The sequence below is a fragment of the Lichenostomus cassidix genome, chromosome 20, assembly GCF_008360975.1.
Source record: "Lichenostomus cassidix isolate B80296 chromosome 20, HeHo_3.0, whole genome shotgun sequence".
Taxonomy (NCBI): Eukaryota; Metazoa; Chordata; class Aves; order Passeriformes; family Meliphagidae; genus Lichenostomus; species Lichenostomus cassidix.
Window position 1 is genome coordinate 7191623 of NC_139500.1, and position 11902 is coordinate 7203524.

Below are 11902 nucleotides of genomic sequence, written 5' to 3' on the forward strand. Positions count from 1 at the left end.
ACCCACCCACTCACCCATAGCACCTCAGGGCAGTGGTGTAGATTGCCTGTTGGCCAGGGGAGCCCCTGGGCATGCCCCTTGTGCCAAGCTCCCACCAGGAATTGCAGTGGGGTGGCATAGGCTGAGCTGGGGATGCACGGGTTGCAAATGCCAGGCAAGGGTAGAGTGGTTTCATGTTTGGGGAATGCTGGTGCCTGGGATGAGGGGGGACGCATCAGAGCTGCTTGTCTCTAGAGCCCTGCGGAGCCTCCCCACCACAGCAGGGGTGCAGCTGGGTGATGATGGGTGATGGGTGCTGCAGTTGTACCTCATGCTCCACCACACAGGGTGAGGGATGCTTCGCCGTGGTGGTGGGTGCTGGTGATGAGTGCTGGGGTCCCATGGAGTGGTGGGTGCTGGTGGTGAGAGCCAGGGTCCCGTGTGATGATGGGTACTGGCAGTGGCGCCCGGCCGGCGGCTGTGAGCAGGGAGAGGAAGCAGCCCAAGGCAGCCCCAGCCCCGGCCGGCCGGCGAGGAGGGGCAGGAAGCTGGAATAAATCCCAGGAAGGGCTGCCTGGCTCCAGCTGGTCTGGGCTGCAGCGGATGGAGCTGGGAACGGGAAGGGAGAAGGCGGGAGGGGAATGCGCAGGGGCTTTCTCAGGCCTCGGCCCCGCTCCAGCTGTGCCGGCGGCCCCGGCACATCTGCAACCCTGGCTCAGCACTGTCATGCGGACATGACGGGGTAGAGGCTCTGTGCAGCCTCAGGGATGACCTGCGGATGGCACCGGGAGAGGGGATCTGGATGGAGCCCAACCTCAGCTAGGGCAGGAGCAGCCCAAGTTTGGGGGTCCTGGCCATTGGTGGGGGCTCACGCTGACTGGTGGTGTCTGTGCTGCCTTCCAGCCCTGCATGCCGGAGTGCAGGGCTAGGTGCTGCCGGTTTTGGGGTGCCAGCTGTACCCCGGCCTCCCCATCACAGCAGCACAGGCAGCCCCGCGGCCCCTCGGCGGCCTGGCGCGGCCGTGCCCTGTGTGGTCCCGGCGGGGCGGGGGCGGCCAGGGGCTTTGATGTGCTCGGCTGCCGGGCAACCCCTGCTCAGCGCAAAGCAGCCGCCCCCGGCTGCCCCCCCGGCCGGGCTGAGCCCCGCCAGCACCATATGGCCGAGGCTGCTGTTACCGCGCTGCGCGCCCCGTTCCCAGAATTGAGATGGAAATGAAGCTCTGTGTTCTGCCGGACAACACTGCTGCGCCGGTCGGCACGCCGTGCCAGGCCGGGACCCCGCGGCCAGCTGTGGCCAAGGCAGTGTCCCTGTGCCACACTGGCAGCCCTGACCCCAGCACCCCATCCCCAGCGCCCCGACATGCAGAAGGACGGAGTGAAGGTGTCCTGCTCTCGGGGACATTCTGTGGGCTGGGGAAACCGGAGTGGCTGTGCCAGGGCGGCTGTGCCCCGAGTGCCACGACACCCACCACGGCCACGCAATCCGTCCCCATCCCCGCACCGCCTCGGGCGGCCGGTGGCAGGCCGCGGGGTCCAGCTCGTCCTGGCATTGTTGGCGGCGCAGCTGGCGGTGGCGGCGGCCGGCCGGCGGCCCTGAAAGACATTCCTGTGCACAATGTCCCCGGCCTCCCGCCGCGGCCCGGCCACTGCCGCCAGATGGGGGCTAATTAGCAGCTTTGAGAGCCGCGGTGGGAACCGGGCAGCACCGGGCCCTCCGCCGAGCCCTGAATGGAGGGGGCGACCCCAGCGCCGTGCCCACCCTGGGAACCGCCACCGCACCGGGCTGGGGGACACAGGGAGGAGGGACAGAGGGAGGGACAGGGGGACAGAGGGATTCAGCTTCCCCCAGCCAGACTGGCAGGGTTGGAGTTCGTCCATGCTCTCCAGAATTGCTGCCCACCCCTAGAAGAGGAAGAAGAGGGGAGGCCTTCAGCTCCCTGAATGCCTGGGAACATGCAGCAGGGTCTGGCCCCCCAGTGCAACCCCATAAGGAGCTGGGAGAGCTGCGCTGGCACTTGGGCACACGTGTTGGTCTGCAAGGCAGGGTACATGTGTGCATGAGAGTGCACGTGTGTAGACGTGTGTGTGTACCTGTATGTGAATCCATCCATGTGCTTGTCCTTGTGGCTGTGTTTGTGCTCCACAGGTTTGTGTCTGTGTGTGAATCTGCCTGTCCACATGTTTGGGTGTGTCCCACACGCACTGGTGTGTGCAAGCACGTGTATGCCATGCCTTTGTGTGTGCACATGCACACTCACACGCTGCGTGTCTGTGTCTGTTCACACACCCGTGTGTCACTGTACACGCACCCGGGAGTGTCTCAGGCTGCAGCTTTGCCTGCTCCCGCCCTTCCCACACCATTTCGTGCTGCTCGGGGTGTGCCGGGGTCTCGCTCGGGGGCCCTCCCGGGGCGCTGCCTGCCCTCCCCGCAGGTGCGGGGTAATTAGCAGTAACGCTAATTACTGCCCGGACCAGGAACCCTTCGGGGCGAGGACCGGCTGCCTCGCAGGGCGCTGGGACCTCCGCCGGTTTCCCCCGCGGCAGGACGGTGCTCGCAGCCCATGTCCCCTCGCCGCCCCACACTCGACCCCTCTGCCCACCCCCCGGGTGGACCCGAATCTGGCGACCCTCGCCCCGGCAGCCGCCACCGAGCAGCTCTGCGAAGGTTTGAGACCTGCGAGAGGGGGACAGCGAGAGATACCGAAATTGGGGCGAGGGGCGCAGAGCACGGGCTGCCCCTGTGGGGATGCCGTGTGCCTCTGCCACCGTGGGGCCTCGGTGCCGCCGGGGGGGTCCAGGTGTCCCCATGGGGTTCCCCGTGCCTCCTGTAAGGTCCCGGCGCCCCCGTATCCACATGAGGATACCGGCTTCGCTGTGGGAGTGCCGGTGTCCCCGCGGGGGTGGCGATGTCTCCGTGGGGGTCCCGGTGCCCCCCGTAGGGGCTGCAGGTGTGTGTCCCCCGCCCCGCCCCCGTCGCCATGGGCACCGCCCGCCCGGCGCCGCGCTGACAGCGCGCGGCGTTTTATGAATGGGTGACGTCACGAGCCTGGCGTCTCACGGTCTGAGCCGCGGCGGAGGCGGGGGGGCGCGGGGAGCGCGGGGGGGCGAGCGCCCGGAGGGGCACCGGGGCCTGCACAGGGCAAGGGGCGACCGGGCAAGGGGACACCGGCAACCCGCGGGGCAATCGCCCGCCTTAATAGCGGGGCAGGGTGGGCGCTCCGCACCCCGGCAGCTTCCCCACCGCCGGTGTCCCTGCACCGCAGCCCAAGCCTGTCACGGCGCTTTCCTCGCCATTGCCCCTTTAAGACTCTGCCCTTCGGGGCGCATGAATGGAGGGGGCGGTGCCGTTCCCGTCCCTTTTGCACCGCCATTGGCCGTGGCTGTCCCCGCCGCCCCGCCCGCCCGCTGCCTGCGCTCTATAAGTGTCACGGCGGGGCGCGCGTTCGCTGTTCGCCCGCAGCTCCTTGCTCCGCGCTTTCTACTCGCAGTCCCTCACCATGAAGGTCGCCGCTGTCGCCTCTTCACCGCTGCCCGCGGGCGCCGGCGGCCCGCTGAAGGCGGTGCGGCCCGGGGAGGCTGCCCGCTGCGGACCGGGCCCGGGGGTGTCGCCGGGAGCGGCGGAGCAGGCTGCCGCCGCGCTGCTGTACGATATGAAGGGCTGCTACTCGCGGCTACGGGCGCTGGTGCCGACGCTGCCGCGGCACCGGCGGGTCTCCAAAGTGGAGCTGCTGCAGCACGTTATCGACTACATCTGGGACCTGCAGCTGGAGCTGCAATGCGGGCCCCCCCGCCCCGCCGCAGCTGGGGACTCCCCCGAGGTGAGTGCGGATCCCACGGCACCGCTCTGTCCCGCGCTCCTGCCGGGCAGCACCGGCGTTCCCTTGGAATCTCCTTCCCCCGATCTGCACCGCATACTCTCCTTCCCGGGGATGTCCTTCCCTCCTGTCCCCTCTCCATCCCCGTCCTCTGCGGGACCCTCCTGACAAGTATTCACCGGCCGCTTCGTGTCCCTTTCCCGCAGGCTCCGTGCATTCCCGCTGCCGACCGGATCCTCTGCCGCTGAGACCGCTCTGGACCCACCACGGACGTCGTTCCCGGGTTCCCGGCCCCGCTACGGGCATCGTCCTCGGGACCCTGGCCCTGAGCACCGCGGCTCGCCTGCATCCCTGACCCCTGGGGGTCCCCGTGCAGCCTGGGCAGGGGGTGCCGTGGGCTGTATCCTTCCTTCTCAGATTGCTGAGAGCATTCCCCGTATTGTATATTACAATGATGCTGGAGAATATTGTTCTACAATAGCTGGAGTTTTGTTATTAAACAAGTCCTGATGACCACACGTGCCTTTTCTTCCTGCCCCTCACACCCCCTCCCCTGGGTTTTGGGCGTGTTCAGCCCCGAGGATATGTGCCCCGCCAAACGCGGGGGGGAGGTCGTGCAGACCACTGTGGGCTGGGGAGGTTTGCTGGGGAATACAGGGTCTGGGACCAAGTGGTGGTGCTGGGGAAGGGGTCTCTCACCGGCTGATCCTAATTCCCCCTGTGCCCCAGCAATGTTCCCCCACAGAGCCTCTCCCAGTGGCTCCTGTGGAGTCCTTACCTCACTCCCTCTTTCACTCCCTGGGCTCAGACATGGGATGTTGGAGGGCAGACACAGGAAGAAAGATTGTTTGCACCCCGAGCTCTGTGGTGGGATAATCCAGCAGCGCTGGGATGCATCTGGATGCTGATCAGGCATCTTGATGGGCTGATGACACAGAAGGGACAGTGCTGGGAGCCAGGTGTGGGGTTCTGTGATCAGATCGGAATGTAGTTTCCTCATCCTTCTGGACAGCGGTGTGTTTGCAGCCTGGGATTCCTGTCACTGCCCTTCCCAGCTGGGCCACCTGCACCCAGCCACCTTCCCGAGGCTCCCACAATTGTTGCTGTGTCAGGACTGGGTGATTGCAGGGGTGATGCTGCAGGGGTTAGTCCCATTGCAGGCGAGAGCAGATACAAGTCCCGGGGTGCTTCTCTCGGTGACCCCGCCCCTGTGGTTCCTGCTCTTCCTGGTGCAAGCCCTGCCTGTGGGGACAGACAATCTCTTGGGACAAGGAAATTGCATCAGGGGTTGTGCAACCCCGAGGGCTGGGGGTGCCCCGGGCAGCTGTTCTGACCTGAGCTTCCCCGTGACTCACAAACACCGCAAGGACCACACAGCCTCCTGTTCCAGATCTGTACAGACCTTCCTATAGGCCTGGCAAGGGAAAATTGGGGTGCCTGGAGGGGCCCTTGCTGCTCTAGTGGGACCCTTTAGGCGTCCCGTCCCCCCGGGTTCTGCAGACAGATTTGGGGCTGGAAGGCGTTGAACAGCCCTGGATACAGGAGGTGTGTGCATGTGTGAGCTTCTGCACAAGCATTTGTGTGTGTTTGCATGTTCACAGGCACAGTCAGAGCTGAGAGCATGTCCATGTGTGTCCGTGCCTGTACGTGCCCACTCGTGCTTTCCCAGCCCAGCAGATCCCCTGACAGGGGGTGTGCAGGGCACAGGTGACCTGGGGAATCAAGATCCTGACTCGCCTGGCAGCCCTTACAGCCCTGTCATGGCTGTGACACGGCAGCAGGGGACACGTAGTGGGCCGGGGGCTCTGGGTCCCTGTGGATAAACTTGTCCATCGTTGGACGATCCCCTTCATCACCCCCCTGGTCCTCTTTACCCCCTCACTGGTGTGTCCTCCATTGCCCGGCTCCCTCCGGCCCCGTAGCGCGGCACGGCCGGGGCGGTGGGTCCCTCTCCCGGTGCCCCCTCGCACTGCATGGCCCGGCTTGGCCTCCTGGAGGAGCCCGGAAGGTCCCGGGACAGGGAGAGCCGGGAGTGGGGGCTCTGCTCGGGCCGGGGGCCGTGCGGGAGGCTTTGTGGCTCTTCCCATGCCGTGTTCCCCAGTGCCGTCCTTACCTGTTCATTACCGGCAGATGTCGAAGCTCCAGCTGGAGCCGTGGAGAGAGTGGCTCCGTGTGTGACCGTGTATGTCCCCACGCCTCTGCCTGACCCCTATCCAAACCCTGTGTGCCCCACGATAGAGCCCCCGCGATGCAGCCCTGGTCGTCACCCCTTCTCAGGGGACGCGGGGTGGCCACGAAACGAGGCTGGCACTGGACAGCTGGGGAAGGGGCTGATGGAGCCAGCCCAGGCTTGGAGCGGGGCTGGCAGGGCTGAGTCGCCTGACACGTGTCGGGACGCCGGATGCGGCAGCACCAGGATGTACCGGAGAGCCCCGGGGAGCGCCCAGCCCGCGGGCACCTGCGCCCCAACCGGTCCCTCGGTGTTTTCTTGGGACCTGATTCATGCCGGAAGGGATTAGGGATGAGGGAAATGGGTTACGTTGTGGTCTGACCAGGACCCGAGATGGACATTGGTGTCAGAGCTGGTCCCTGCTGTTCACTGTCACGTACGGTCCCAGGGACACGGAGGAGCTGGGACCCATGGCAGGACCTGTGGCCCCCGCGGTGAGGGGCACCGTGCCCGCCTGTCACGGTGAGTGCTGGTGCAAGGTGGAGGTACCCTGGGATAGAGGGGCTGTGGTGGGTGTTGGGCTGGGGGTCCGGGTCAGCGCTGGCCTTTGGGTCACTGCTGGGGGCTGTGGCCACCACTGCAGCCATGGTTGGTGGCACTGGGGCTCCCAGGCCAGTGGGCAGCTGCTCTCAAGGGCTCCATAAGGTACATTATATGGGGCTGTTGTCTTTCTGGTGAGGTTGCCCCTGGGCTCTACATGCCCCTGTGGTGCTGAGATGAGGCCCTGGCCCTTCTAGAAGGTACCTCTGGGTCTGCCAGGCTGGATCCAGGAGGGCAGCTGGACCCCTGTCATCCATAGCCCATGGCACTGTCCAGCTGGAGGGACTCACCCCTGACAGAAGGTTTGGGAATGCAGGCGGCTCCTTGCCCGCAGCTGGGGTTTTTCAGAGGGGATTGCACAGTTCTGCTCTTGCTCAGACTGTCCCAACCTCCCCATCACTTCCCTGGGGGCTGCCACCACACCCCAGACACCCTGATCCCCACTGAAAATTGGGTAGACCTACACAGGGCTCCCAGAGCCCTTCCTAAAGTGGGAACAGCTGCTGCTCCCTGGTGCAAATGGGTTGAGCCCTGTTTGCCCTGGTGCAGTCAGTCCCTGCCCCAGGACTCACTGTGTCCCTCTGCTCTGCCATCACCCTCAGGCAGGGCACAGCCAAAGCCCCTTGTGACCCTGGCCCAGCTGGGTTTCTGTGTGTTCCCACATGCTGGTCCTGTGCCCTCATGGGGAGCCCTGGCCAGTGCCCCCAGCTCCCATGCATCCCCAGGGCAGGGGGCTGGCAGGGGGTGGCGTGGGACTCTGGCTCCCTGCGCTCCCACGATGGGTGCCGGTGAGGAACAACGGGGGATCCAGCTTCCCCTTTGAGTCATGAGTTGGGCAAGGCTGGGCTTTCGGTGGCCGTAGAGCTGTGGTGTCCCCGTGTGTGCTGATGTAACCTGGGGCTCCCTGTCCCCAATATAAGTCCTGGCCATGCTGCTGCACAGGGAAAGGGTCTCTACACCAGCTGCGTGTCCCCCAGACATGTCCTCTGCTCCAGCCTCCAGGTCCTGGGACCAGCCTCAAGGTACCACATGGCTCTTCCTCTTGCTCCTGCTGCCCATCTGTGTCTCTGCCACCATCACCAGTCCTGGCACCAACCCCGGCATCAAGGCCTGGCTGACCCGGAGAACACTGGAGTTTGGTGAGTCTGTGGTCCTGACTAGGCAGGAGTGGGGAGGACCAGTGGGGGATGATGCCCAGACTGATAAGGATGGGGGATAAAGGGGAGCAGTGGCCACCCCCAGGAATGATGCCACTCCTATCAGGAATGGGAGATGGAGGGACTCTCTTGGACTTGGTTGCTCACTCCCCTGGCACTACAGGTACCCCAGCCCCTTCCTTGGTGTCACCCCAAATTCCCACTTTTTCCCAGGCCAGCACTTTGGGCTGGAGCTTCTCCAGTCGATGTTACAGAAGGAGCATGAGCTGAACCTGACAGGTTCCTATGACATCCCACTCCTGGGGACCCTCAACTACGCTGTGCCACGGTAAGAGCTGCCTATGGCGTCCCTGTCCCTGCTCCCATCCCTGTCCCAGTCACAGCCACAAGAACAACTTGTCTGTGTCATGCAGGATTCACATCCATGAACTGCAGATGAATGAATCCACATTGGACTTTGCTGAGGACGTGGGGGTGAAGCTGACAGTGCAGCGTGCTCGAATCCAGCTCAGCGCCGACTGGGCAGCCCACCTGGGCGCTGTGTGAGTCCTCATGGGGTCAGGGACAGGGACTCAGGGTGTCTCAATGTCACTGCTGTCCCTATACTCACCTGCTCTGTCCCCAGCAAGGACAGTGGCTCTGTGGAGATCCGTGTGAAGGACCTGGCCATGGCAGCAGTGCTGGGGGTGAGTGAGGATGGTGGCGGCCGCCCCACGGTTTGGAACGCTGGCTGTGACACCCGCGGCACCGACCTGCACATGGAGTTTCACCGTGGATACAGGTGATGCCAAGACCCCTGCTCCATCCTGTCCCTGCATGCAAGGACTCCGGGTGCCCCAGCCAGGGTGGTGGGCTGGGGGAGGCTGGGTGGGTGCCATGAGGTGATCTGAACACCCCACTCTGTCCCACAGCTGGCTCTACAACCTGCTGGCACCGCTGCTCCAGAGAACCCTGCGGCAGCACCTGAACAAGCAGGTGGGTGCTTGTCCCCTGTGCCCTGGGGTGTTGGTGTCCCTGTTCCCCTCCAGCCCAGTAAGAGGCTTGGAGACCCCTATCCCTGGGCTTACTGACACCCTGTTCTGCTTCCAGCTCTGCCTTGCGCTCCACAGAGGCATTGACAAGCTGGATGCTGTCCTGAAACACATGAAAGGTGGGTGATGGGACCCCAGGATGGGCAGGGTGGTCATGGGGAGCCATGGATGGGACTGATGCCCAGCAGAGTCTTCAGAACCCCACTGTGGGGCTGGATCCTGATGGAGCCAAACTGTGGGAGGGGGCTGGTGGTCTGACTCCTCCTGACCACCTCCATGTCCCTGCAGTGTCCTCTCAGCTGAACTCCTTTGCTGCCATTGACCACTCCCTGCTGGGACCGCCAGCCTTCACAGACGAATATGGGGACATTGCCCTCAAGGTAATGACATCCTGGGCATCCCTGGGCCAGATTTGGGAGCAGGGGAGCCTGGCTGATCCTCACATCCATCCATGTGTCTCTGCAGGGAGAGATCTTCAGGGTGGGCACGTACCAGCAGAGACCCTTAGCACTGCCTGTGGCACTACCCATGGCACTACCCATGGCACTGCCCATGGCACTGCCTGTGGTTTTGCCCACGCCCCTGCCCAAGACACTGCCCATGGCACATGAGCCCATGCTGCTGCTGGCTGTCACCGAGCTCGTCGCCAACTCGGCTGCTTTCACATACTTCACAGCCGGGGCCCTGCGCAGGAGCATCTCCAGTGACATGGTAGGCATGGCTGGAGGGCAGAGCTGTCCCTGCTGGGGTCCCACTGGGGTGTCCCCATGCCCACCTCTGCTCAGCCCCAGCACCCTGATCCCTCCCTGCCTTCCAGCTCCCACGGCAATTCCCGTTCCAGCTGAGAACCAAGAGCATGGAGGTCTTCTCCCCCCAGGTGAGTGAGATGGGACACAGGGAGAAGGGGACACAGGTAGGACATGGAGTAGGATAGGATGCGGGAGGGATGGGACTTGGGATGGGGCACAGGAGAGATGAGATGCAGGAGGGGAAGGTCACAGGTGGGATGGGACGTGGGTTGGCACAGAGGTAAAATGGGATGCAGGAAGGAGAGGACAGGGAATGGGGTGAGGTGGAAATGGAATGTGTTGAAGGCAGTATGGGATGCAGACAGAATGGGACATAGGCAGAACAGGATGTGGGCAGGGCAGTGATGGGCATATGGGACCTAGGCAATGAAGGGGGGCCAGCTGGAGGCCCTGGCTGGTGCCCATGGTGGTGGCAGTGCCAGCATTGTTCCATGCCATCCCTGTCCCTCCCAGCTGCAGGAGAGCTATCCAGACCAGCCTGTGGAGCTGCACCTCTGGGCCCGCCGGCAGCCCCTGCTCTCCTGCCATCCTGATGCCCTGCACGGGACCCTCTTCAGCTCTGCCGAGGCCTTTGTGGTGCTGCCCAATGCCACCCGTGTCCCTGTCTTTCTGCTGAACATTGTGAGTGGCTGCTGCTGCCATGACTTGGGGAGCTGGGGATCCCCAAAGGACTTAGCTGGGGCTGGAGTGCCTGTGCTCCTGGCTGGGGCCATGCTGGGTGATCCTGGGTCCAGCTGGGTGATGCTGGGCTGCAGGCACTGCCCTGGTCTCTCCAACATCTCTTCTTGCTGCAGGATGCCAATGTGACAGGGAAGCCAACCATCACCAGGAACAGGCTCGGGGGCACTGTGAAACTGACAGGGTTAGTGACTGACCCTGAGCTGAGTCTGAGCTCCCCTGGGACATACCTGGAGAGCTCCCCCATTCCCTACCTCTGTCCGTTTGCCTCCCTGAGTTCTGTATTGCCTGCTCAGTCCCCATCCTCCCCCTGGCTCTCATCTGTGCCAGCTGTCCTGACAGTAGGTCCTCAGCTGGACCTGCTCCCACCAGGCTGAGGTCTGTCCCTACCCTGGAATGGGACAGTTCCTGTCCCTGTGCCTGGCTCTGACCCTGATCTTGTCCTTCAGGCTCAGCGTGACACAGGTGGCATCAAACGTGGGCCCAGTGGAGGTGAGTGGCTGTGCTGAGAAAGCCAAGTGGGGCCTTGGGAGCAGGGTCTGGGGGGAATCTGGGGTGCTGTGGTCCCCAGTGCATGGCAAGTCTGCCAGGGGGCTGAGCCCTGCCTGCACCGTGGACCCCTCTGCTTGCTCTATGCTGGGGGCTGAACCCTGCCTGTCCCACAGGTGAAGCGTCTGGAGACCCTGCTGAAATTTGGGCTGTGGCTTTTTGGAGTGCCACGGGCAAACAGTGAGTGCTATCCCCACCTGTCCCCACCCTGTCCCCCCACAGGCCCCCTGCACCAGGGCCACCCCATGCTATGTTTTTGTCTCCCCGCAGAGTGGCTCCGGGCTGGCATCCCTCTGCCCCTCCCACATGGCCTCAGCCTGATCAGACCCCGGCTCTCGCTGGAGCAGGTGAGTGCCACCACTGTCCCTTACCCAGGTGTCCCCCATGTCCTCCACGTCCCCCTCTCACCCTGACTCCCTACAGGGCTTCGTGCTCATCGCCACGGACCTGCAGTATGAGCCATGAGAGCACCTGCCTCGTGGGAACCCACCAGCCCCCCTGCCAGCCGTGTCTCCATCACCATCCCAATGCCATCGTGACCCCGTGGATGGCAGAGCAGTCCACCCGCGGGACCCACAGACCCCCCCATCCTCGGCAGGGATTAAAGAGGGAACGTGGCTCAGCTCTGTGTGCTGTGAGGTGTCTTGGGGAGCCCCCTCAGCCGCGTCTCCCAGGCAGGGTCCCATTCCCGGCTCCACGGTGGGGCACCGCTGTGTCCCTGGCTGCGACGGGCTCTGGCTGTGCCAGGGTGAGTCTGTCCAGTGTGGGAGGCTCCGGACGGCTGGGGACGGGACTGGTGGCCCTCAGGGACTGGGGTTCCCCCCAACCCTCGCGGCAGTGTTGGCCATGGGGGTTCCCCTGCTCCCGCTCCCTGCAGCCGCTGCTGCAGCAGCTCGGCGGCAGCTCCTCCCGCTGCCCACGGGATGGTGCTCGTGTCCGCGGGCTCCCTCCGCATCCCGCCGGCCCATGGAGCCCGCCGGGGCCCGGCGCTGCCCCTCACGCTCCTGGGGTCCCCCGGAAAGGACAGGGGAGGGGGGTCTGGGGAAGGCTGAGCTGGGCGCGTCCTGCCGTGGGAGGGATGTGGGGTGGTTCGGTGCTCCCCATGCTTGTGACAC

At 64.5% G+C, this 11902-nt stretch overlaps 2 protein-coding genes across 2 annotated transcripts; both read left to right on the forward strand.

The window, feature by feature from the left end:
• The first annotated feature begins 3136 nt into the window (after positions 1 to 3136).
• On the forward strand, positions 3137 to 4309 carry ID1 (inhibitor of DNA binding 1). Its single transcript, XM_085079155.1, has 2 exons — positions 3137 to 3796; positions 4000 to 4309. Exons 1-2 carry the CDS (start codon positions 3476 to 3478, stop codon positions 4039 to 4041), a joined length of 363 nt encoding a protein of 120 aa, XP_084935281.1. The 5' UTR covers positions 3137 to 3475; the 3' UTR covers positions 4042 to 4309.
• Positions 4310 to 6228: 1919 nt separating this feature from the next.
• Positions 6229 to 11405, forward strand: LOC146428685 (bactericidal permeability-increasing protein-like). The gene is made up of 16 exons (XM_085079273.1): positions 6229 to 6485; positions 7559 to 7702; positions 7934 to 8048; positions 8134 to 8262; positions 8346 to 8501; positions 8632 to 8695; positions 8810 to 8870; positions 9040 to 9131; positions 9217 to 9462; positions 9569 to 9628; positions 10014 to 10181; positions 10355 to 10422; positions 10688 to 10730; positions 10904 to 10967; positions 11058 to 11134; positions 11211 to 11405. The coding sequence occupies exons 1-16, from the start codon at positions 6296 to 6298 to the stop codon at positions 11250 to 11252; spliced, it is 1719 nt and encodes a 572-aa protein (XP_084935399.1). The 5' UTR covers positions 6229 to 6295; the 3' UTR covers positions 11253 to 11405.
• The last annotated feature ends 497 nt before the right edge of the window (positions 11406 to 11902 follow it).

Bases quoted from the DNA above. Each gene is read 5' to 3' on its own strand.
- ID1 (XM_085079155.1), top strand. From the start codon at position 3,476: ATGAAGGTCGCCGCTGTCGCCTCTTCACCGCTGCCCGCGGGCGCCGGC. The intron at 3,797-3,999 runs GTGAGTGCGGAT...CCTTTCCCGCAG, and splicing joins CAGCTGGGGACTCCCCCGAG to GCTCCGTGCATTCCCGCTGC.
- LOC146428685 (XM_085079273.1), top strand. From the start codon at position 6,296: ATGCCGGAAGGGATTAGGGATGAGGGAAATGGGTTACGTTGTGGTCTG. The intron at 8,263-8,345 runs GTGAGTCCTCAT...CTCTGTCCCCAG, and splicing joins GCAGCCCACCTGGGCGCTGT to CAAGGACAGTGGCTCTGTGG. The intron at 10,182-10,354 runs GTGAGTGGCTGC...TTCTTGCTGCAG, and splicing joins CTGTCTTTCTGCTGAACATT to GATGCCAATGTGACAGGGAA.